This window comes from Rhinatrema bivittatum, chromosome 5 (assembly GCF_901001135.1).
Source record: "Rhinatrema bivittatum chromosome 5, aRhiBiv1.1, whole genome shotgun sequence".
Taxonomy (NCBI): domain Eukaryota; kingdom Metazoa; phylum Chordata; class Amphibia; order Gymnophiona; family Rhinatrematidae; genus Rhinatrema; species Rhinatrema bivittatum.
Window position 1 is genome coordinate 381,084,792 of NC_042619.1, and position 26,978 is coordinate 381,111,769.

A 26,978-nucleotide genomic window follows, 5' to 3' on the forward strand; every position below is an offset into this window, starting at 1 on the left:
GGAGGATATAAGGTTATCTACCATGCATTTAGTTCCAATACAATCAGAGGTAAGGAATTTAGGAGTTTTTCTAGACTCCCATTTACCAATGAAACAACAAATTTGTCATGTTACAAAAACTGCGTTTTATAAACTCAAGTTAGTATGGCCTTTAAAAATCTTGTTCCCGCCAATATTTTTTAGGAAGATTGTACAACCGTTGGTCCTTAGCCATCAGGATTATTATGTAGGGCTCCCAGACAAACTGCTGCATGCAATGTAGTTAGTACAAAATGCGACTGCCCGAGTCATAACGGGGACTTCCAGAAGGGAACACACAATCCCAGTCCTTAAGGATCTGCACTGGCTCCCAATTAAATGGAGGAGTAGGTTCAGATTGGTAACCATCATTTTTAAGCTCCTGAATAATTCTGTGTATTGAATAATTCTGTGTATACTCCAGCTCGAGCTCTGAGATCCAAGTGTGCCCAATTATTAGCTATTCCTCCTGTTAAAAAGTTTAAAAGGGTCCAGACAGGAGGGCAGGTTTTCTCCTCAATAGCCCCAAATGAGTGGCATAAACTGCTAGCTAAGCTTAGACAGCAGCATGATTTTAAGGTGTTTAGAAAGGAATGAAAGACATTGCTCTTTGAGGAAGCTTTTGGATGAAGTAGCATGATTTTATAGAAGTATCTTAAACAACCTATATATGTACGTTTTAGTTTTTAATTTTTGTATCTGTATTTTTATGTTGTATTGATTTTTGTGATTGTTTTATTGTAATCCGTGCCGAACTGACTTATGGAGGCTGCGGAACAGAGATAGACTTTTAAATAAATAATAAATAAAATGGTGTACATTGAATTATTTCTGTTATTACATTAATAACTTTTCTGTACATGACATATAACCGCAGGTAAAAATGAAAGGGAAGCATGGAGGTTGAAAAGGGGTCCACGCTCCCCATAAGGTTGGGAACCCCCTGCTGTAGAATCTTTGAAATTAAAGGTTTTTGGCCCTGGTCCATCCGATGTCACCCATGTGCGAGGACTGCCGTCCCTGCTTGCCCTCAGAGAATGCGCAGGGCCAAATCAGGGCACGGGTGCCCCATTTTGAAAAGGCCACTGCCTGCGTTATCCTCCCACCCTGGCTCGCCAGTCCTGCCCATGGGAAACAAAATCTTACACAGAGTACCTGAATGTAATCTGCTTTGAAGTGCCTAAAAGGCAGAATATCAATCAAATAAATAAATACCAATCCGACCCCGGAAATGCAACTGACATGGACATTTCTCTTACCTTCAGTTCCTGTTCTGTCATTTCCCACACCACTCTCAACAGTCCACCAATCTTTATAAATCTGTTTTGTCTCTCACCAGGGTCTATATGGTTTTTTAAAAAAAGTATTTTAAAGCTTCTTTTACCTGCCACTTTTTGGCTTTTTTTTTTTTTTTTTTTTTTTTAAATTGGCCATCCTGAGCTGGGGGAAGGTCTCAAAAACTGAGGCTGTAACCCTCATTGGAGGGCTCAGATTTCAGCACGAAACTACAGCAGGGAGAAGCTGTAGGTCTGGCACTGCACAGCTAGACAGACCCCCATGGTGCAGACTAATGGAGTTGACAGAACAAGAACTGAGAATAAGAGAGAACCTCAACATGTTAACATTATGTACTGTGAATTATGAATACCATTGAAACACCAAAGGCATCGGTTGGCAAGACGCCACACTCCCAGACGATGTAGTGCAGCGACTTTAAAAGCAGCAGTTTATAATCAAACGTTGTGACGAGATTCCTGCTCATCACAATGGCTTCCAAAAATGTTTATATAATGCCATGTTTCAGTCTACAACGGTTTAAATAATCTCAGCTGGACAAGTGTTTGAAAGGGTTTTCCACTCAAAAGATTTTTTTTTTTGTGTGCACAGATATCTCAAGTGCAAAATCAGCAACTTAACCTTCAAATGATCTTAACATTCACTACAGAAGGGGGTATGGACTTTTTGGGTATGTGTAACTCAGGCTGATAACATCTCGGAGACTCTAGGGCTGAAAACCCCGATTGAACAGAAACCACAGGTTGGCCAGCCCTTTCAGAGGCTTCTCCGCCTGGTTTTCGGGAGGCCATTAGGCACGCAGCTTACTTTTTGTGTTTCTCCAGCCACGCGGCGCTGTCTGCCACGATGCAGGCATTCTCGGAGGCCAGGAGATCCAGGAGGCTTTCGTGGCCTGCCTCCGCGTACAGCTTCAGCAGGGCGGTGTCGATGTCCTCCCTCCAGCCGTTTGCCACCTCCGTGCTGCGGATTTCATTCAGGTAACTCATGAGAAAGCGTTTGCACTGGCTCATCTTTTCCAGGTCCCCCTGGGTCAGGTGGTTCAAATCCGCGTACTCGTGGAGAGGGGGGTGCGCTCGGGTGAACGTGGCCGACGTGGGCAAGAGGAAGGGGTAGAGGGAGATCAGCTCCCGGACGTCCAGTCGGCCGCTTCTGCAATTACAGTGTCAAACTAAATGAAGCAAAAAAAAGAGAGAACGTATACATAGGCACACATCAAAGCAAAAACAGTGAGCAGGTGTGGGGATATTACCAGGCCACTTCAAGAGCTACCATGTTCTTTTTTAGCAGGAGATATGGAAATCAAGTCTATCGACTACATTTTGTAGTCGAGGCATTTATCCATTTTCACATGCAACCAGGAGCACATTTTGTGGACAACGAAACCCATCAAAACTGAAGACCCACCACGGTATCCCTCACAGAAACCCTTTCTTCCTTCCAAAGATGGTTCTGAGAAGCCAAAGATACACTGCACCAAAGTTCACTCTCAGAGCAATATGCAGAATTTTCAGGCACCGGCTTGCACATGGGCAAGCAGAAATGTCTCACTGGTCAGCGCGCGCTCGAGTCACGCATGCCCTCCCACCACCCGCGCCTGCCTGCTCATGCTGTAGCACCAGTGTGGCGCCACAAAGCGCAGCGGCTGGAGAGGGAAGGGAGGCTGTGCAGGGACAAAAGGGAAAGGGAGAAGCTCAGAGCTGGACAGAAAGCAAACAGGGAAGGGAGGCGAGAGAGCACAAAGGAGTGGGTGAAGCTGTGCTCCTGCACACGTACAGGGAGGACATGCAGACGGGAGGTAGATAACAAGCAGTTGCAGGTGGAAAGGAAGAGAAAGCTGATGGTCGAAAGAAAAAGCCTAGGAGAAGAGAAACCACGCATTTCTCTGTTTCCTGGGACACAATAGTGTTTGAATTGTTTTTGTGCCAATGCTCCTTACATGCAGATATACCCCACCACGGTGGTTTCTTCACTTTAATCCTGTTGATGGCATCTACCTCCAAGAAAGGCATATCAGTGCCCAGGTGGCAATTTGTGGGACTATCCAAGATACCAGAAAACACAGGCAGGACAACTTTCAAACTGCGCATGGCAGCATATACGCGATTCTGTGGCCATGCTTAATTTTACCACGGTATTTTATAATATGCGTTTATCACATACACGCATGTTACAAAACACGCGTATGTTTACCCCACATATGCATGCATGTACGTCGACGTGCAAATACATGCAGCGGATTGAACGCACATATTTAACCCACCTATTCTAAAAACATACACAAGCGTATTTTACGCAAGAAAGGAAGCCGCACACACCATATCCGAGAGCAGCCAATCGCGGGCCAGCCTAACTGCCCAGCGGCACTGTCGTACCTGGGGTTGAAGTCCTGACCCTGCTTTGTGCTCTCTGGTGGGACTCCGCAGAGGCAGCAGTCACAAATGCAGAGTAGGAGGGGCTCCATGCTTAGTTATAATGCGACAGCTTCAGTGTCACCTACTGGCTTGGCTAAGAGCACACCACATCCCTCAGCTGCAGGACTGTCACTAAAATGTCTAAATGGGGAAAACCTTAAAACTTGATTTACCTAGGTGCCCTGACTAGAGTGAAACTCAAGAGCAGGGATGACACCTTATGTGTATTTAATTTTAATTTTATATTCCACCCTTTGTGACTGGTCAGCCACTTCAAAGAAGATTATATCCAGGTACTGTAGGTATTGTCCTACAATAAATAACAGCAGCAGTATTAGTAGTTAAAAAAACAAACAAAAAAAATCCACAAATAGCCTGAACTGAAGGCTCATGATGCCGAAAGCACAATAAGAGCTATTTTCAGTTGAGATGGAAGTCTAAAGCAGCAGGGCAAAATAAGGTGGCCACACCAACCAGAGTTGAACATAAAACTCCTGCTGCATTAAATCATACTGCGAAAATGGCAACAAAAGCCGCACAGAAAAACAGTCTGGAAAACGAATGTTCCTAATTTACATCTTTTTTTAAATCAAATTCTGCCAGCATATTTTTAGGATTAGTGCAGCCATATAGGTCAGTCAGACAATGGAATCCTGACCCAAGCCTAATGCCATAAAATCCTACAGCATCCATGCAACTACTATGTTAGGATGACACAGCTAACCGGTAACTGTTCATGCAATGTATCAACTCAAAACGGCCGAAGGCCCTTTTCTTAAGGGAATGCTAGATATTTCCACCTGAAGCACATCAAGAAACAGCATTAGGACACAGGTTTTGCCACGCTGAGCCAGACCAAAAAGTTCCATCAAGCCCAGTATCCTGTTTCCAACAGTGGCCAATCCAGGATCAAGTACCTGACTGGATTCCTATGTTCAAAAGATTCCATTCTGCTTATCCCAGGGACAAGCAGTGGATTTGCTCGTCTACCTTAATGGTTTATGGACTTTTCTTCTAGGAACATGTCTAAAGCATTTTTTTTTGTATGTAAACGGTTTTTATTAGGAACCAGCAATCAGAAGAATAAAAGCAGTACAAAATGTAACATGTATGACTTGTAAGGAACAAAATGGCAATAAGCAATCCTCAAGGAACAACAAGTCAAAAAGAACAACAACTGGCTCCATATTTTCCAGCAACAACACATAACCCCTCCCTCCCTCCCATAACCCACCCCCCGACCAATCACTAGGTAAATCAAACAGTACAAGGTGCATGAGAATCACTGTGCCCGAGGAGAAGTTGATAGACAGCGTGGTGCATATGGTGTCTAAAGCATTTTTAAACTCAGCTATAGTCACATCTTTACCACATCCCGGGCAGCGAATTCCAGAATTTAATTATGTATTGAGAAAAAAAAAAAAGTATTTTCTCCTATTTGTCTTAAACGTATCACCTAGTAACTTCATTGCATGTCCCCTAGTCTTTGTATTTTTTGAAAGCATAAACATTCACATTTAACGTTCCAATCCACTTATTATTTTATAGATCTCTAGCACATCTCCCCTCAGCCGTCTCTTCTCCAAGCCGAAGGATCCTTAGCTCTTCAGCCTTTCCTCATAGGGGAATCGTTCCATCTCCTTTATCATTTTGGTTGCCCTTCTCTGTACCTTTTCTAATTCCGCTATATCTTTTTTGAAATGCAGTGACCAGAACTGCATATAGTATCCAAGGTGCAGTTGCACCATGGAGCAATACAGTGGTGCTATGATATTCTCTGTTTTATTCTCCATTCCTTTCCTAATGATGTTTTCTTGGCCCGCCACCACACACATTGGGCAGCGGATTGAAACGTATTATCCATGATGATGCCTTGATCTTTTTCCTGGATGGTGACTTCCAATGTGGAACCTTGCATCATGTAGCTATTATTTGGATTCCTCTTCCCTATATGCATCACTTTGCACTTGTCCATATTAAACGCCATCTGCCATTCGGATGCCCAATCTCCCAGTCTAGCAAAGTCCTCTTGCAATTTGTCACAGTCTTCTTGTGATTTATTTATTTTATTTATTTTTAGTTTTTATAAACCGACGTTCCTGTATAAAATACATATCACACCGGTGTACAGTGAAGTAAAAAACTGTCGCCACGTGGGCGGCTTACATTATAACAAATAACAATTAACATTTAAATAACATTATAAATATTATAAATACATTTAACATTTTTAACTACTTTGAATAATTTTGTAGCAGCAAATTTGACCAGCTCACTCCTTACTCCAATCTCTATGATATTTATAAATATGTTAAATAGCAGCAGTCCCAGTACTGATCCTTGGGACACTCTACTAATCACTAGAGCATTGCCTCCTATCCCATGACTTTTTAAATTTTCTCAAGAGTCTCTTCTGAGGAACTTTGTCAAATGTTTTCAGGAAGTCCAGATACATGATATCAACTGGCTCACCCTTATTCACGCCTTGAAAAAATGTAACAGATTAGTGAGGCAAGACTTCCCTTAGCTAAACCCATGTTGGGCTTGTTCCATTAAACTATGGCTATTTATATGTTCAGCAATGTTGTTCTTTATAATAGTTTTGATCATTTGTCCCAGCACTAAAATCAGGCTCACTGGTCTGTCGTTTCCTGGATCACTTCTGGAACCCTTTTTAAAAAGCTGGTGTTACATTGGTCACCCTTCAATCTTCAGTTACCATAGCTTATTTAATGATAAATTACAGATTAATAATAGGTCTACAATTTAATGTTTCAGTTCTTTCAGTATTCTGGGATGTATACCATCCGGTCCAGATGATTTACTACTCTTGAGTTTGTCAAATTTGTCCTATTACATCTTCTAGGTTCACAGATTTGTTTCATTTCCTCTGAATCATCATCTTTAAATATCACTTCTGGCATGGGAATATCTGCCTTACATCCTTCTTAGTAAAAGCTGAAGCAAAGAAATCATTTAAGCTCTCTGCTATGGCCTTGACCTCCGTTAGTGCACCTTTTACCCCTCTATTATTTAATGGTCCAACTGACCCCCTCGCAGACTTTTTGTTTCGGACGAACCTGAAGTTTTTATTATAAATTTTGTCTTCTTCAGCAAGCTTCTTTTCAAATTTTGTCTTAGCTTTTATCATCAATATTTTGCATCTAAGTTGCCAGTGCTTATGCTGTTTCCTGTTTCTCCATTTGGATCCAGTTTCCATTTTTTGAAACAAGTTTTTGCTATAATAGCCTCTCTCACCTCACCTTTAAACCATACCCGGCAGCTGTTCGGCCTTCCTACCACCATTTTTAATGGGTGGAATACATCTCTTCTGGGCTTCCAAGATGGTATTCTTGAACTGTGTCCATGCCGGATGTAAAGTCTTACCCTTTGCAATTGCTTCTTTCAGTTTCTTCCTAAATATTTCTCATTTTCCCATAATTTCCATTTTCAAAATTAAATGTTATCGTAGATTTCCTTAATGTCCTCTTTCCAGTTATCAAGTCAAATCTGATCGTCTCAGGATCGCTATTGCCAAGTGGGCCCTACATTATTATATCTTGCAACAAATCAAGTGTTCCACTAAGGATTAGATCTAAAATAGCTCCTCATGTTGGGTCCTGTACCAGCTACTCCATAGAGGAGTCATTTATTTCATCTAGAAACTTTGCTTCCTTGGCATGTCTTGATGTGACATTTACTCAGTCAATGCCAGGATAATTGAAATCGCCCATTATTGTTGTTGCTAATTTTGTTAGCTTCCCATCGTCTGTCTGTTCATTCTGCTCAGGTGAACAGTTGTACACCCCCCACTGCTATTTCAGTCCCCTTCTCATATGGAACTTCAATACATAAAGATTCCATGCTATATTTTGGTTCTTGCAGAATTTATCCTGTTTGACTCTATGCCCTCTTCAACATATAGCGCCACATCTCCCCAATTTGAACCATCCAATCATTGATATAATTTGTATCCTGGAATCATAGCAATCCATTATTTAGCCATCTTCCACCAAGTTTCTGAGATACCAATTATATCTGTTTACATAGAAACATAGAAAAGGACCAAACAGTCCATCCAGTCTGCCCAGCAAGCTTATGCCGCACCATACAGGTCACCCCCCATACTTATCAGTTTCCCAGATTGTTAAAGTCAGGGCCCTTGTTGGTTACCTCTTGCTGTTGAAGGAGAGAGCAATGTCGGGAGTTGCATCAAAAGAATGAGACTTATTAGTTAAGAATGGTAACAGCCGCATCAGCAAGTTACCCCCATGCACTCTTTTCTTCATTTCCATCCTCTAGTCTTAAGGTATCCACAGTGTTTATCCCATGCCCCTTTGAAATCTTTCACTGATTTAGTCTTCACCCCCCTCCTCCGGAAGGGTATTCCAGGCATCCAGCACCCTCTCTGTGAAGAAATATTTCCTGACGTTGGTTCTGAGTTGCCCTCCCTGGAATTTCATTTTGTGACCCCTAGTTCTATTGATTTCTTTCCAATGAAAAAAGTTTGTCGATTGAGCATCTTTAAAACCTTTCAAGTATCTGAAGGTCTGTATCATATCTCCCCTGTACCTCTTCTCCTCCACAATGTACATATTTAGGTCCTTTAACCTCTCCACATAAGTCATTTGATGGAGACGCCCCCACCATTTTGGTCACCGTTCTCTGGACCGCCTCCATCCTGTCTCTGACCCTTTTGAGATATGGTCTCCAGAACTGAACACAATACTCCAGATGACATCTCACCAAGGACCTATACAAGAGCATTATAACTTCCTTTTTCTTACTGGTTATCCTCTTTCTTTGCAATCCAGCATTCTTCTGGTTATCGCCTTGTCACATCGATTCGCCGTCTTCCAATCGCTAGACACTATCACCCAAGATCTCTCTCTTGTTCTGTGCACAACAGCCTGTCACCCTTCATATAAAATACAACTCTTAAGATTAGCGCACCCCAGACGCATTACTCTGCACTTCTTGGTATTGAATCCCAGCTGTCATATCTTCGATCACTGTTCAAGCTTTCTTAAATCATGTCTCATTCTCTCTACTCCTTCTGGCGTGTCCACACTCTTGCAGATCTACTTCATTCAGCGCTATAGATTCAAATTCTCCCATCTTATTTTTCAGACTTCTAGCATTTGCATACAGACATTTCAAAGTATGTTTTTTGTTTGTATTAATAATTTGCTTATCAGTTGACATTGGTAATTTGGAATCTTTCTGCTCTTTACTTAAAGGCCCCAGGTTACGTTAGCATTTATTGCAACCTCTCTATCAGGGTGCCCTATCTTCCCTGTTATATTCATAGATAGAGCAGCTTTTAAACTATCTCCTTTTTAAAAGTTAGTGCCAGCAGCCTCACTCTGGTTAAGGTGGAGCCCATCCCGTCAGAACAGGCTCTTCTTGTCCCAGAATGTTCCCTAATTCCTAACAAATCTAAAACACTCTTGCTTGCACCATAGTCTCATCCACATATTGAGACTCTGGAGCTCTGCCTGCTTCTGGGGTCCTGTGTGTGGAACGGGAAGCATTTCTGAGAATGCAACACTGAAGGTACTGGATTTACGTTTTCTACCTAAAAGCTTAAATTTATCCCCCAGAAACTCCCTATGTTATAGATACCCACATGTACAATGACTGTTGGCTCCTCTCTAAAATCCTATCTAGGTGGTGTGCGAGATTCGCTACTTTCGCACTAGGCAGGCAAGTTACCAAGCAATTCTCATACCCACCAACAACCCAGTCACCTACATTTCTAATGATCTAATCACCTACTATAATGGCCATGCTAATCCTTCCCTCCTGGGCACATGGCTCTGGAGAGACATCCTTAATACAAGAGGATAAGGCATCAGCTAGAGAGCAGGTCCTAGCTACAGGATCACTTCCTGCCACACAACGGTAATGGTCTCCTACGGCATGCCCTTGCTCCTCCTAACTGAAGTTGGGATCATTCTACTATGTTACTGTAAGTCTCCTCTATATACCTCTCTGTCTGCCTCAACTATTCCAGGTTTGTCACTCTTGCCTCCAGAGATCAGACTATTGCTCTGAGAGTCAGAAGTTATTTGCACCAGGTGCACACATATAACATCTCACCAACAGGTAAATAGTCATACATGTGGCACTCTGTGCACAACACAGGATAGCACTCAAGTCGCTGCTGGACTTCTGTCTGCATCTTAGTTTTATTAAGTTGCTAAAGTTTTAAAAGCTGATTATAGAGTAGGTATGTCTCTCAATTTAAGGAATTTCAAATTATTTGGTGTCTTTTAAAAAGCATTTATAAGCGTCAAACTGGGTTTTGTTCAAGTAAAGGAAAATTGGTTCTTACCTGCTAATTTTCGTTCATGGAATACCACAGACCAGTCCAGACTCCTTGGTTTTGCCTCCCTTCCAGCAGATGGAAACAGAGAAAGTTTCACCGACACTGGTATGTAACCCGGTGTGCCACCTGCAGTCCCTCAGTATTGACCTGTACCCAAGCCAAGATTTGCTCCATAATAATCCTAATGAAATAGCAAACATCCCACAATAGGCAGGAGGAAAAGGCGAAAACCCCACCTTGGAAAAAAAAATGTTTTATTTCTAACGCCAAACCAGGAGAACAAACTTGAAATCCTAAGCAGCTCTACGGCCTATATACAATAGATCCATGACAGAAGTACAAGCGGACTCTCCCCCACACAGGGCGGAACTCTGGACTGATCCGTGATATTCCAGGAATGAAAATTAGCAGGTAAGAACCAATTTTCCTTTCCTGTTCATACACAGATTAGTCCAGACTCCTGAGATGTACCCAAGTTTTCCTAATTAGAATGGGATTGCAAGAGTCCCGCTCAAAGAGCACTCTCATCGAAACCCCTGGCCTCAGGAGCCTAGACATCCAAAAAATAAGGTCTGGTGAAAATGAGCAATGACTTCCAAGTAGCCGCCCGACAAATTTCTTGCTTGTACTCAGCTCAAGAAGTCGCCTGTGACCGAACAGAGTGATCCCCCAATCCCACAGAGATAGGATGCCAAGCTTATTGCCTCCTTCAACCATCTTGCTATTGTAGACTTTGAAGCCTTCTGCCCTTTATTAAGGCTACTCCATAGCACAAAGACGGTCAGACATCCTGAAGTTACTGGTGACCTTGAGATAGTGCAATAAAGCCCGCTTCACATCCAAACATCATAGTTCTCTAGTGTGTGGAGTTGATGCTTCCAAATCCGGGAAAGCCAGAAGTTCCACCACCCTATTCAGATGGAATGCTGACACAACCTTCGGGAGAAAGGAGGGCACTGTCTGCAAAGAGATCCTGAAATTTGAGATCTTCAGAAAAGGCTCTCTCCATGACAACGCTTGTAGTTCCAAAGTTCTTCGGGCCTTCAAAGTGGGATCCTTTACCGTTGCCCTTTTTAAAGGCTCAAAAAGTGCCACACACATCCCTCTAAGGACTAGATTGAGATTCCACGAGGGACATACTTTCCACAAGGGAGGACGCAGATGTCTTTCCCCTTGAAGGAAGCGAACCACATCCGGGTGAGCAGCCAAAGATATTCCATGCATCTTGCCACCTTGAAAAGAAGTTGGCTATAGAGGCAAAATCTCACAGTAAAAAATTTTTAAATATATCCGAAACAGAAAGCTTGTAAAAGAGTCAGTTGGACCGTTGATGATCAAGGGGTTAAAGGGGCACAGAGAAGATAAGGCCATCGCGGAAAGATTAAACGATTTCTTTGCTTCTGTATTTACTGAAGAGGATGTTGGGGAAATACCCATACCAGAGAAGGTTTTCATGGGTAATTATTCAGATGGACTGAACCAAATCACGGTGAACCTAGAAGATGTGGTAGGTCTGACTGACAAACTGAAGAATAGTAAATCACCTGGACTGGATGGTATACACCCCAGGGTTCTGAAGGAACTAAAAAATGAAATTTCAGACCTATTAGTAAAAATTTGTAACCGGAGGACTGGAGGGTGGCTAATGTAACTCCAATATTTAAAAAGGGCTCCAGGGGCAATCCGGGAAACTACAAACCAGTTAGCCTGACTTCAATGCCTGGAAAAATAGTGGAAAGTGTTCTATTTATTTTATTTTTATTTATTTATTTAGATTTATATTCCGCTTTTTGCACTTTTTTCAGCGCTTCAAAGTATATTACATTCACATTTTCCTATCCCCAGAGGATTTACAATGGAGGGTAAAGTGACTTGCCCAAGGTCATAAGGAGCAACAGCAGGACTCGAATCCTGGTCTCCTGGTTCGTAGCCCACTGCTCTAACCACTAGGCTACTCCTCCACACAAGGAGGCTAGTGGTCACAGAACATATAGAAAGGCATGGTTTAATGGAACAAAGCATGGCTTTACCCAGGCAAGTATTGTCTCACAAATCGGCTTCACTTTTTTGAAGGAGTTAATAAACATGCAGATAAAAATGAACCGGTAGATGTAGTGTATTTGGATTTTCAGAAGGCGTTTGACAAAGTTCCACATGAGAGGCTTTTAGGAAAAGTAAAAAGTCATGGGATAGGTGGCGATGTCCTTTCGTGGATTACAAACTGGCTAAAAGACAGGAAACAGAATAGAATTAAATAGACAATTTTCTCAGTAGAATGGAGTGGGCAGTGGAGGGATTTGTATTGGGACCCTTACTTTTCAATATATTTATAAATGATCTGGAAAGAAATACGACAACTGAGCTAATCAAATTTGCAGATGATGCAAAATTGTTCAGAGTAGTTAAATCACAAGCAGATTGTGATAAATTGCAGGAATACCTTGTGAGACTGGAAAAATGGGCATCAAAATGGCAGATGAAATTTAATGTGGATAAGTGCAAGGTGATGCATATAGCGAAAAATAACCCATACTATAGTTACACAATGATAGGTTCCATGTTAGGTGTTACCACCCAAGAAAGATCTAGGCGTCATAGTGGATAACACATTGAAATCAACAGAATGTTGAGAATTATTAGAAAGGGAATGGTGAATAAAACGGAAAATGCCATAATGCCTCTGTATCGCTCCATGGTGAGATCGCACCTTGAACACTGTGTACAATTCTGGTCGCCGCATCTCAAAAAAAATATAGTTGCAATGGAGAAGGTACAGAGAAAGGCGACTAAAATAATAAGGGGGATGGAACAGCTCCCCTATGAGGAAAGACTAAAGAGGTTAGGACTTTTCAGCTTGGAGAAGAGACGACTGAGGGGGGATATGATAGAGGTGTTTAAAATCATGAGAGGTCTAGAATGGGTAAATGTGAATCGGTTATTTACTCTTTCAGATAATAGAAGGACTAGGGGGCACTCCATGAAGTTAGCATGTGGCACATTTAAAACTAATCGGAGAAATTGTTTTTCACTCAACGCACAATTAAACTCTGGAATTTGTTGCCAGGGGATGTGGTTAGTGCAATTAGTGTAGCTGGATTTAAAAAAGGATTGAATAAGTTCTTGGAGAAGTCCATTACCTGCTATTAAGTTGACGTAGAAAATAAACACTGCTATTACTAGCAACAATAACATGGGATAGACTTAGTTTTTGGGAACTTGACAGGTTCTTATGGCCTGGATTGGCCACTGTTGGAAACAGGATGCTGGGCTTGATGGACCCTTGGTCTGACCCAGTATGTCATGTTCTTATGTTCTTCTTAAGACAGTCTCTGCCTGGTTTTCTGCCCCCTCAAAAGGGCTGGTTCCAGGGTTGCTGCCTCCCGGTGCCTTGTCTCTGAGCTCCTGCTGAGGGCCTACTCAGACGAAACCTTTTATATGTCCGAAACCAAGAACGCCCCGCATAGGAGCCTTTGTTTCCTTTAGGCTTATCTGGCAGCCTATGCCTTTGGTCTCACGGCTCCTCTAAGTCTTCTCCAAACAGAAGCTTTCCCTTGAAAGGTAATACTCCTAAATAAGACTTAAACCAAACATCCGCTGACCAGTTCCTCAATTAAAGGGGACGTCTGGCCTAGACCACAGACATCATAATCCTTGAAGAAGTTCTGCTGAGGTTATATAGGGCATCCACGACATAAGCTGCTGCCGCCTATAGACAGTCCGCCTGCTTAGCCTCAGACGCAGATAGCATTCTTGTAGCCTACAATTGCTGAACCCAAGGTAAGCTGGCCCTCTACATAAAACTGCTGCACATAGCAGTATGAATGCCAAGCGCAGAAACCTCAAATATCTTCTTGAGATGAATAAGGATGGTGGCCTTCTTAGTGACAGTACACACCGACGCATCCACCTTAGGAGTGCCAACAGCTCATACGTGTCCTCAGGCAACGGATACAACTTTGCCATTGCCCAGCCTACCTTCAAGCCCATCTCTGGAGCATCCTACTCCCTGTCCACCAGCTCTTTTACCAATTTGTGAAAATGGAAGGCTTTCACTGGACCCCTCAGGCCATTCATGACTGGGTCCACTCATTCTTGATCAGACTCCTCCTGAGGAATCTTGATCACCAGCTCCTCAAGAACATGAGGGATTAAGGGCCACAACTCTTCTTTACAGAAAAAACGCACCACATTTGGGGCATCCCCTTCAGCAATTGGCACCCGGTTCAAACATCCGTTCGGGTCTGGTACATCCAGGCTATTGTCAGGCACAGCTGGATCTGGAGAGGAAGATACCTGCGGAGCCCCATCCCCTGAATCCTCAGAGTCGACATCCGAACTGCCTGGACCTGTCCTCATCCCGAGGACCCTTGGAACTTCCAGGTCTTTTGCCAGGATGCAGATCACAGAACCCCTGAGCCTGGTCTGACTGCTTCCCAGCTCCTTTCAAGCCTACATGAGTAGGATGAACCCAGACGAAAACATCGTGGGATCCTCTGATCCATTCCCAGAAGAATCCCCCTCATCGTCAGAATCGGACTCCCTCCGGTTAACAGAACCCTGCACTACCAGAGACAACGGGGGGGGGGGGGGGGAATCCTCATAGTCCCGAAACAGCCCTGAAGGGCCTTCAGCCCCTGACAACATGGCTGCCTTTCCCCTCGCCTGGCGGGGAGGGGTGGCCGACTTCAAAGGCACTCCCGTGCCAGGTCTTGTTTAGGCTGCTGCTCCAGTGCAGCTTCTGCTGGCCCCAACCCGCCCTCTCCACCAGAGAGGCAGTGGGAGCAAAGCCCGGAGCCGGAAAGCCGCACACATTGCCACACAAGCGGCAAGCACTGCCACGCGCCATCTCCACCGACAAATGCCGCACCAGCACAAAGAGGCCCGACCATGATGGCAAAGCAAGCACTACCGCGCCACGCAGTCGATAAGCTCTGCCGCCCGAGAACTCCCTCCCCAGCAGCTATCAAGCACTGCAAGCTCCACCCACAGCATTCACAGCTGCTAAAACCCTGTCGTTCTCCTTTGGTTTTTTTTGGTTTTTCATTTTTTGTTTTTTTTAATTTCAAGCAAAAGCCAAGAAGAAAACACCAAGGATACTTCCCTGTGGCGGAAGAGCTGCAGGACTCCAACTGTTCTCTCCCCCCCCCCCTCCCAGACTGCAGGGAATTCACCTCTACCATCTGCTGGAGATAGAGAAATACTGAGGGGCTGCAGGTGCCACACTGGGTTATAATATGCCAATGTCACCGAAACTTTGTCTCCATCTGCTGGAAGGGAGGCAAAACCCAGGAGTCTGGACTGATCCGGGTATGAACAGGAAATGTGCTCTACTCAAGTGGGCTTTTGAAAATTGCTACAAAATATGCCATAAGTGCACTTTATTTTTGAAAATTGCTACAATAGTATGTTACATTTATGTGCGCAACTCCTTTGAAAATTACCTTCTAAAGTTTTTAAATGATAACTACGTCACTTATGTTAGTTTGTGAATGACCAGCAACAAGACTAAAATTAATCACTAAAATCAGGGTTAATTGTACAATAGTCAAACCCACTGACTGACTCCTATTTAGAATATTTTCCTTTTAACTGAGGGGGAAGGGTATCTATTTAAGAGAAAAAAAGCCTGGGGTGGGTGGGAGGGCCTAGAATTAGTGACTAATTGCCCGGGAGCCAGAATTCTCACCTTTTCGGATCAAGCAGGTGACCTTTATAAACTCACAGTTCTAATACTTACAAAAAATACTAACTTACACTGGCTCTCAAATACACTAAAGAAAATCCCCTCTTTTTTTGTTTTAATGGAATGCCTAAACAGACTAAAGCAATCCCTTAATATTCCTATTATTTTAAACAGACAAGCAAACGGGTTTTGCACAAAAAAGCTATTAAACCCATCTGTCCATACAGATATGACTGAAGGAATCTTCCAGGCTAATTACCTGAAGAGCTCTTTAGCTTCTTGAAACCGAAGCTGTGCAAACTGTATAAATCCTGCCTGTTGCAGGATTCTTCTGTACATTACCTGCAAGAGAAGAAAGAAAGAGGCACAGATGCTACATCCTTCCAAAGATTTACCCTTGTTAAGCACCCGCCAAGAGAGGGAAGCTGCATTAAAATTCACAAAGCTGTAGGTTTGGGGGCATCTTCCATATCTGACTGCTCACATCGGTTAGTTTGGGCAGAGCTCTTGAAAGCCTAATTCTAAAATAATTCATGAAAATTAGGTCAGGCCTTGAGAAAATGTCCTTGGATCTAGGAGCAGGCAGAATTTGGCAGGGGGAGATGAAGGAAGACGGGTTGAGGAACGTCCTCTCCTCCTATAATGGGCCTCCACATCAACATTTTTGTTTGGTTTTGCTGTTCATTGTTGGATTCTGTATTATTTATGACTTCTTGTTTTTTTTAAATATTGTTTATAGACTGTACCTTGCCAAGGGCTATGGTGAGTAATTACATCTTTTCAATGAATAAAAACAAACCCTCTGAGGTTTGCCTCATCTCCTTTACAACCTGATATAGGAAAGCTATTTTCCCTTTCTGTCTCTCTTGGGGGAAAAAAAGCTTAGTAAACTGAGACTTTAATGCAGTGGTCCCCCAGCAGTTTTCTTCTCCCCCCCTCTCCCTCCCCCGCCCCCCTTGTCCCAAGAAGTCTCAACTCCCCCCGTCTCCTCTCAGCCCACGCCAACCAGCCGTCTTCCTTCTGCCTCTACTAGCTAGTCAATCGTTCATAACCCACCCCAAAGTAAACAGTTAACCTTCATCCCCAGTGACCGCCCCCACCTCTTCCGGCCGGCTCAATGTCAACCACATCTCTCGCTTGCCTTGGCTGCTGCAGTGCACGCCCAGAACAAACTCTTCTATTTGGTTGGGCACCGCACGGCGCTTGAGACTTTGATACGAACGGCTGCTCAAACTCCCACACCGGTCTGAAGTCCCCCGAGAATGAGACTGGGGGGGGGGCGAGAGTTCTGGACCTGTGCAGGTCGAGCTCTCCGAGAGCCGCTCGGTGTCCAACCAAAGAGAAGAGCTGCTCTGGGAGCATCCCACGGCAGGACATTGGGGACAGGAAAATCCCGGGCGCCCTGGATTAGGTTCTTACATTAAATTGGGTTAAACGGTATCTCGTCACCTTTTTAGCTCACATTTTCTTAATGGTACAGTACACTTTGTAAATCACGCAAACACACAAAAGGATACATCTGGTGCTAGGATGCCAAATGCATCCAATAAAACACAAGCTACTCCAGAATTAACTGTTAAATTCTTCTATCAAAATACAAAATTCTTTAAAAAATTAATTATGCACTTCTCCCGTGGGCTTTAGTTTTCAAAGAGTAAAATTCAGCGAAATTATTTTTAATAGGGCATGCGCCTTATGTAGCCAAGCGCAGGGGATCCCTGTGAGCGTGGTAGGTATTGCAGTGTTGAGCAGTTATGGTCTGGCAGACTAGAAAAGGTTGTATGGTCTTTTTCTGCCATCACATTTCTATGTAGTACAGTCACTTCTCTAAACTAATATTTTTACAAATCTACAAAAGACAAGGCTTAAGCAGAGGTTTATATGGGATTCTTCTCCCTATTGTGAGCATCAAATGAATGGTTAAATCCATTCTCTCTCTGTGGGTACTGCCAATTTCCTTATCTGATGAGAAGGCGATGCTAACCCCATTGAATATGATGAAAACCCTGCGAAGGGCAGCTTTAAAAAAGAAACATCAGCCCTACTCTGGGATGTTGGCAATTTTGATAGGATTCCTCCAATCCTCTAGACTTTCAGCATTCCTTCACTGTCTTAATGAAGAACGGCATACAACTCTTACCTTGCTTGTATACTAAATCCCAACACAATGGATGCAATGACCATCCAAAGCAGTGGTTCCCAAATCTGACTCTTAGAGACCACCCCAGCCAGTCAAGTTTGAGGATATCCACAATGACTATAGATGAGGAAGATTTGCAAGCACTGCCTGCACTGTGGATATCCAGAAAACCTAACCCGCTAGGGTTCCCAAGAACAGGTTTGTTGAACCACTGAGATCTGGAAATAAATGGCAGTAAGGTATTAACCAGACTTCAATTACCAGTGGATTATTACAAAAAAAACCAAAACAAAAACCACACCAAGCATGAGGCAGAGATCAGCAGACTAGCTATATTACTATATTGCATCCCTTTTGCTTTTGGACCTTCTCGTGTGACATTCAGCAGACTACAGGCTAATCATGCACTTGCCTTTCTCCATATATTGCTGTCAAAACACTTCAGCTAAAATAAAGAGATACCCCTTCATCTCTCCTTGTAGCATAATCAAGGCCAGAAATGGCCGCAGAACTGCTGTACCTACATGGCTGGCTTTTTGCAATACCTTGGGTAGATACATAACTGTACGACAGACCTGAAATTTCTCCTTTGGCATGTTCCTTCGCACACCCTTTGCCAAGACCAAAGCTTCTTCCACCCTGTGGCTGCTTAGAAGGTCCTGAATCTGCTTTTCCAAAGGTAACGGAGTCAGGATGTAGACCCCGTTGCTGGTCGCCACAACTACTCGTCCTGCGCAAAAGAGAGAGAACATTTACAAAAGAATGGAAAATGGATACCACCAGACAGCTTTGCTAAATATTTCTGCAAGCAAATCTTTCGTCGTACGCGCAGCGTGGATGCCAAATTTTAAATATATGGAGGGAAATGTTTTGTTTTCTCTCAGAGGTCTCTTAGTTTCTGAAGGTCTCTGCGATCTTTGAGTTAAACACCTTGGATCCATTCTTCAGAAGAGGAGATCTTCCCATTCACTCTCCAGGGCAAAGTGCTGGAAAACTAATTTTGAAAACCTATAGGGGAATTTTCAAAGGCGTTACGCAAGTAAATGTTACAAACTATCGCAGAAACTTTCAAAAGCCATTTGCCCGTGTTACGTGCACTTACCTCGGGTAAAACCTATTGACAATTCAGTGGCATATATTGTAGCAATTTTCAAAAGCCTGCTTACATGGGTAGAGTGCATTTATACGTGTAAAACCCAGTTTTAAACATGCAAATGCTTTTGAAAATTAGACCCTTCGGCATTTGGCACTAGTCAAAACTTTTAAGAGCTAAGAAAACACTATTTTCCTTTATAAATATACTTTTTTTTTAAATAGCAATTTGTTTTTATTTCTTGTTGCTTTTTTGGTTTTTTTACTTTTTCACTTTTACCTTTCTTTTTTCTCTTCTCGGCCTCTTCTTCTCAAAGTGGTCCCATGGCAGGATGCTGCCTTGGGCTGTGGCACCAATGACTCCTTCTTGTGCGCAGCCCAATAGCTTGGGGCTGAGTGGGAGTGCAAGTCCTCGGTGCAGCTCAATGGCAGGAGGCCTGGCAGCTCAGGACCAACTGGGGTTGCGAGCCCTCCTCTGTTCAGCCAGACGGCAGGAAACGGCCCCGAGTTGTGCCTTCATGTGGGCTCAGGCCAATGGCAGAATTTCTCTCAGCCCAGGCTCGGACTGGCTATGGCGGTGGTGGCAGCAGCCCCTGTTGGGCATTGTGCAGCATGGGGTGTCAGGCACCTGGGATATTTCCAGACGTTCTAGGGCACTAAACACGCTTTGAATATCTGGCCCCTGGTATACACTGAAAAGCCTCTACCCTCCCACCCCCCCATCCCTTACCGTTAGATATGAGGGTCTTCTGCAGGGATCCCGATTCTAAGTGCAATCTCAGCCCCTTTTATCCTTGCTAAGAGAGCAACGCTAGAAACTCCTGTTGAACCACAGAATCTCAATGCTGTGCTTCCTGTGCATTTGAGGTTAGACCACTGCTGTGATGACCCTCCTAACTGCTTGGATATCGAACCTGAGTTTGCTGGTGGTTCGTGGAGTGCTATGCTCTATGCCAAGGGGACTATTTATCCTCTGTGCTTTGTCTTGCAACTGGGCTTTATAAAACTGAGGCAATGGAGGAGGTCTATTGACGGTGCTGGGCAGGTCAGAATTTTGTTCTGTGAACTTTGGAAATGGTCTCGTCATTGGAGAACTGGCAATTCAGAATTTCACAGGAATGCGGTGGGCTCTGAAGACTTGGATTATTGTTGAACTGAAAAACTGATCTTGTGCTCTCTGGACATTTAAAAATGATGGAAAACTTCCACACAGAGAAGTCATCTGAAGTTAAATTCCTCATTAATGGTACGTGTGTAAGGTGTCTTACATGAACGATCACCTTTATGATTCAGATCGTTGGCTTTGTCACAGCGCTCTGCTTCTCTCTCTCTCAGATTCTTGCCAGCAAGCATATAACTTGGTCCGGGCTTCAGTATATTTTCTTTAACTCAAGTGTAAGAGAGGGAGTAAATAATATATACACAAAATGAAATCTAACACCATGGAGTTCTAACCGTACTCTTGGCTGAGGGCCCTAACTCTAGGTGTGGGTGTGTGGGGGTGTTTTCAGGGGCTTGGGTATGCAAATTGTCAGTGACTAAAACTAGCAATTAAAGCTTGAATGGGCATGGATTGTTTGCTTTTAGCATCATGAAGTCTTTATTGAGAGGAATGGAAGGCAATTGCTCTTTTAATGGGGCCCTATGTTTGTTTATTTAGAAACACTTATAACCCACAGGTCCCTAACAGCTTGTTTCCCGTGGAGTACAACATAACGTTCATAATTCAATTCATTTTTACACACACAATTAGACAAAACCAAACATACAGACATTTAAATCCACATAAAATAATTTAACCCATATAGAACACTGAGACATTTCATAAAAACAACAACCATAAGGGGCGCTGTAAAACTAGCCAAGGAGAGGTTAAAAATCAACCTCCCTAAGGGCAGGGAATTTTTGAAAGCGGAGTTAAAACTACAACTCAGAAAGGAAGAAAGGACTTTTCCTCATTACATGAAAGTAGCTTTTAAAGAATTTCCAAATACATACCTAAAATGTAAATCTTTGGAGAATTTACTAGAAAACTACTGAATTAAATAGGTTAAGGACTCGGACATTAAATCTTGTCTAAGAATAGGTGGAGAGACACTCAAATGGGTGGGAAAAAAAGACAACGGATCAAGATCACTTTTGTTTTACATCACATGTAGATAAAGTCAAGATTAAAGACACAAAATCAAGTGATAAGAGAGACAACGGCTTTGCAGCATAAAATTGGAAGATTTGGAAAAACCTGCGGAGCAATAAAAGTTAAATTCATTCATTGTCCAAAGCCACAGATGAGGAGTTGAAAGAACGTACACATAATTTTAGAAGCCTGCCGAATAGAGAAACATCTGAAGTTACTGATCAAGATCCTAAGTGGTTAATAAGTCCCAAAGTGTAGCTGTAACATCTGTGTTTGAATCTGTTATTAGGCAATAGGTATGGCTCATTTCCATACAGATGTTTTATACCAAAGGTCATAAGATGCCCAATCCAGTAAACTCCCCCGCCCCATAGACACAGGATGGGAAAAAAGCCTTAGTAAATCAGACCGAAAATGTTCATTTTTCCAGACGCAATCAAGAGTTACACAAACTCTTAACTAGATGATTTATAAAACAAGAAACCTTTGTTTGGTGGGAATTTAATAGCAATCTCCTGTCAATGTCAAACTCAGCTATCTAAAACAATTTATTTATTGTTTCTGATCAACTTTGATTATTTTTGAGTAGTAAAGTAGTTTCCTCAAATTCTTAATCCACATTTGATTTAGAACAAGAGGATTTAAGAACAACAGAATAAGGTGGCGTGGATTTGTAAAATTCAGTTAGCTCGTCATATTGAAAGGTCAAAAACTGAATAATGTGTAAAATATCTATTTTGACTAGGATTAGTTTAGAATTATAAAATATTTGAGTAGTACAAATAGGTTTTTTTTCCCATCTGTGACATGAATTCTTCATCTGAATATTCAGATTTATCAAGGAACTTAAATATTTTATTTATGTTTTGATGTTCAAACTGCTTCCCTACAGATGTAATCCTTCTTTTGGTGATTACTGGATTCATGAGTGAAAAACAACTTTTGATTCTAAAATATTTCTGCAGTCGGTCCTTATTGAACCCTGTGATGTCATGCAACTCTTAATTCATACACCAATCGTTTCCTTCGGACTGCGTCAGTACGTCTGCCTTCTATTACACTTCCACTCACCCAGCTGACAGCCCAATGCATGCATGGGGGGAAAGGTGAACACGAAAACAATAACACCCCCCATTTGCAGCACAACAATGCTTTCCCCCTGCACTGCCGTATCCAGCAAGTTCCTTTGTTCAGGACGCACAATCCATGCCCTCAACACAATGAGCTGTGCTCTCGGCCGGCTGAACAGAACGGCTGCCATTCTGGGTCAGGCCAACAGTCCATCAAACTCCGCATCCTGTCTCTGACAGTGGCCAAGCCGGGTCCACTTGGAAGCACCTGGCAGACCCTAATCAGAAAGTCCATTTTATATTACTAGCAGAGGCAACAAGGCTAATAATTGTCCAAACGGTTTGTTTTTTTTAATCTAGCCTTTTCACTAGCCTAGATCATATCCTCCAGCAGTAAATTCTACAGCACAATTGTATATGTTGACAAACAAGATATTTTCTTAAAATTTGTTTCAAATTTGCTACCAGTTTCATGGCATGTGTCCCCTAGTCCTATCTGAAAGGACAAACAGCCATTCCCTAGGATGCCAACCAGTAGGGCGTGGGAAAGAGCAGCCATGGGGGGCTGCGAGTAGCACCCATCCTGCTTACGGTCAAGAGAAGCAGACTCGGCAGCCCGCGAGCAGGGCCTGTGTGTGTGTGAGATAGAGAGAAGAAGCCTGCGAGGGAGTTAGAGTGCATGTGTGAGTATGAGAAAGGGAACTTGTGTGAAGGGGATGTGTGTGCAAGAGGGGGGGGGAGCCTTTATGAGGGAATGTGTATGTGAGAGAGAGACAGAGAGAGGGAGCTTGTACGAGGGTGTGTGTGTGTGTGTGTGGCTGAGAGAGATTGTGTGTAGGAGAGAGCGATGGTATTAGTGAGAGGGAAGGAGCCTGTGTAAGGCTACATGTGTGAATGAGACAAGGAACCTAAATGTGTGTGTGAGAGAAGGGGCCTCTCTGAGTGAATAAGGGCATGTGTGTGTGTGTTTAGTAGAGTGTAGGTGTGTATGGGAGAGCCTGTGTGTGAGAAAGAACAAACCATGTATAATTACATGTTTGTATATGAGAGAAAGGAGAAAGTTGGTGCACAACAACCCTCGTTCCCCACTCCATCAGCTAATCCACAACAATCTCAGAGCATCTGGAAATCAAACGTTCCTAGGTAGTTTTGTTAGTTTTAACCATTGGGTGTTAATATTTGATGTGCGTGCTGTTTTTCAATTTTTGTTTTAGAGCTGTAACTTTTTTTTTTTCGCACTGAGGATATCTCCCCAAGGCCTACTGCCCAGGAGGGAAGGGTTAGGTCGGCCGTCATAGTTGGTGATTCGATTATTAGGAATGTAGATAGCTGGGTGGCTGGTGGGCGTGAGGATCGCCTGGTAACTTGCCTACCTGGTGCGAAGGTGGCGGACCTCATGCGTCACCTAGATAGGATTTTAGACAGTGCTGGGGAGGAGCCGCTGTCGTGGTACATGTGGGCACCAACGACATAGGAAAATGTGGGAGGGAGGTTCTGGAAGCCAAATTTAGGCTCTTAGGTAGAAAGCCTAAATCCAGAACCTCCAGGGTAGCATTCTCTGAAATGCTCCCTGTTCCACGCGAAGGTCCCCAGAGGCAGGCAGAGCTCCGGAGTCTCAATGCGTGGATGAGACGATGGTGCAAGGAAGAGGGATTCAGTTTTGTTAGGAACTGGGGAACCTTTTGGGGAAGGGGGAGTTTCTTCCGAAGGGATGTGCTCCACCTTAACCAGGGTGGAAACAGACTGTTGGCGCTAACCTTTAAAAAGGAGATAGAGCAGCTTTTAAACTAGAACAAAGGGGAAAGCCGACAGTCGCTCAGCAGCGCATGGTTCGGAGAGAGGTATCTTCAAAGGATACTAATGATGCATTAGAATTAGGGCATCCCGACAGTGAGGTTCCAATAATTAGAAAAGTAGTCCAAGTGCCTGTAACTAAAAACTCAACTGAGCTAAAAAATTTCTAACTTATCCCTATCAATTAAAAAGCAGAATAAAAATACAAACAAAAAACAAACTTTGAAATGTTTGTATGCTAATGCCAGATGTCTAAGAAGTAAGATGGGATAATTAGAGTGTATAGCAGTGAATGATGACATAGACTTAATTGGCATCTCAGAGACATGGTGGAAGGAGGATAACCAATGGGACAGTGCTATACCGGGGTACAAATTATATCGCAATGACAGAGAGGAGCAGTCGGGAGGAGGTGTGGCGCTTTATGTTCGGGATGGCATAGAGTCCAACAGGATAAACATCCTGCATGAGACGAAATGCAAAATTGAATCTTTATGGGTAGAAATCCCTTGTGTGTTGGGGAAGACTATAGTGATAGGAGTATACTACCGTCCACCTGGTCAAGATGGTGAGACTGACAGTGAAATGCTAAGAGAAATTAGGGAAGCTAACCAAATTCGTAGTGCAGTAATAATGGGAGACTTCAATGTATCATCGGGACACGCTAGACAGATAACGTTCCTGGATGGAATAAATGATAGCTTTATGAAGCAACTGGTTCAGGAACAAACAAGAGAGAGAGAGCAATTTTAGATCTAATTCTCAGTGGAGCACAGGATTTGGTGAGAGAGGTAATGGTGGTGGGGCTGCTTGGCAATAGTGATCATAATATGATCAAATTTGATTTAATGACTGGAAAAGGAACAGTGTGCAAATCCACGGCTCTCGTGCTAAACTTTCAAAAGGGAAACTTTGATAAAATGAGAAAATTTGTTAGAAAAAAACTGAAAGGAGCAGCTACAAAAGTAAAAAGTGTGCAAGAGGCGTGGTCATTATTAAAAAATACCATTCTAGAAGCACAGTCCAGATGTATTCCACACATTAAGAAAGGTGGAAAGAAGGCAAAACGATTACTGGCATGGTTAAAAGGGGAGGTGAAAGAAGCTATTTTAGCCAAAAGATCTTCATTCAAAAATTGGAAGAAGGATCCAACAGAAGAAAATAGGATATAGCATAAACGTTGGCAAGTTAAATGTAAGACATTGATAAGACAGGCTAAGAGAGAATTTGAAAAGAAGTTGGCCGTAGAGGCAAAAACTCACAGTAAAAACTTTTTAAAATATATCTGAAGCAGAAAGCCTGTGATGGAGTCAGTTGGACCATTAGATGATCGAGGGGTTAAAGGGGCACTTAGAGAAGATAAGGCCATCATGGAAAGATTAAATGATTTCTTTGCTTCGGTGTTTACTGAAGAGGATGTTGGGGAGATTACTGGAGAAGGTCTTCATGGGTAATGATTCAGATGGACTGAATCAAATCACGGTGAACCTAGAAGATGTGGTAGACCTGATTGACAAACTGAAGAGTAGTAAATCACCTGGACCAGATGGTATACACCCCAGAGTTCTGAAGGAACTAAAAAATGAAATTTCAGACCTATTAGTAAAAATTTGTAACCTATCATTAAAATCATCCATTGTACCTGAAGACTAGAGGATAACTAATGTAACCCCAATATTTAAAAAGGGCTCCAGGGGCGATCTGGGAAACTACAGACCAGTTAGCCTGACTTCAATGCCAGGAAAAATAGTGGAAAGTGTTCTAAACATCAAAATCACAGAACATATAGAAAGACATGGTTTAATGGAACAAAGTCAGCATGGCTTTACCCAGGGCAAGTCTTGCCTCACAAATCTGCTTCACTTTTTTGAAGGAGTTAATAAACATGTGGATAATGGTGAATCGGTAGATGTAGTATACTTGGATTTTCAGAAGGCATTTGACAAAGTTCCTCATGAGAGGCTTCTAGGAAAAGTAAAAAGTCATGGGATAGGTGGCGATGTCCTTTCGTGGATTGCAAACTGGCTAAAAGACAGGAAACAGAGAGTAGGATTAAATGGACAATTTTCTCAGTGGAAGGGAGTAGGCAGTGGAGTGCCTCAGGGATCTGTATTGGGACCCTTACTTTTCAATATATTTATAAATGATCTGGAAAGAAATACGAGTGAGGTAATCAAATTTGCAGATAATACAAAATTGTTCAGAGTAGTTAAATCACAAGCAGATTGTGATAAATTGCAGGAAGACCTTGTGAGACTGGAAAATTGGGCATCCAAATGGCAGATGAAATTTAATGTGGGTGTGCAAGGTAATGCATATAGGGAAAAATAACCCATGCTATAGTTACACAATGTTGGGTTCCATATTAGGTGCTACAACCCAAGAAAGAGATCTAGGTTTCATAGTGGATAACACATTGAAATCGTCGGCTCAGTGTGCTGCAGCAGTCAAAAAAGCAAACAGAATGTTGGGAATTATTAGAAAGGGAATGGTGAATAAAACGGAAAATGTCATAATGCCTCTGTATCGCTCCATGGTGAGACCGCACCTTGAATACTGTGTACAATTCTGGTCGCCGCATCTCAAAAAAGATATAATTGCGATGGAGAAGGTACAGAGAAGGGCCACCAAACTGATAAGGGGAATGGAACAGCTCCTCTATGAGGAAAGACTAAAGAGGTTAGGACTTTTCAGCTTGGAGAAGAGACGGCTGAGGGGGGATATGATAGAGGTGTTTAAAATCATGAGAGGTCTAGAACGGGTAGATGTGAATCGGTTATTTACTCTTTCGGATAGTAGAAAGACTAGGGGGTACTCCATGAAGTTAGCATGGGGCACATTTAAAACTAATCGGAGAAAGTTCTTTTTCACTCAATGCACAATTAAACTCTGGAATTTGTTGCCAGAGGATGTGGTTAGTGCAGTTAGTATAGCTGTGTTTAAAAAAGGATTGGATAAGTTCTTGGAGGAGAAGTCCATTAATGGCTATTAATCAATTTTACTTAG

At 42.8% G+C, this 26,978-nt stretch overlaps 1 protein-coding gene across 1 annotated transcript in view; it reads right to left on the reverse strand.

Moving 5' to 3' along the window:
- Positions 1-26,978, reverse strand: part of TGFBRAP1 (transforming growth factor beta receptor associated protein 1) — a 61,369-nt gene that overhangs the window by 26,694 nt on the left and 7,697 nt on the right. Inside the window, exons 3-5 of the mRNA XM_029604849.1 lie at positions 18,455-18,609; positions 15,999-16,081; positions 2,122-2,463 (exon numbers count right to left, since the gene is read on the reverse strand). Coding sequence (XP_029460709.1) covers positions 2,122-2,463; positions 15,999-16,081; positions 18,455-18,609 — 580 coding nt within the window. The remainder of the gene's footprint in view (positions 1-2,121; positions 2,464-15,998; positions 16,082-18,454; positions 18,610-26,978) is intronic.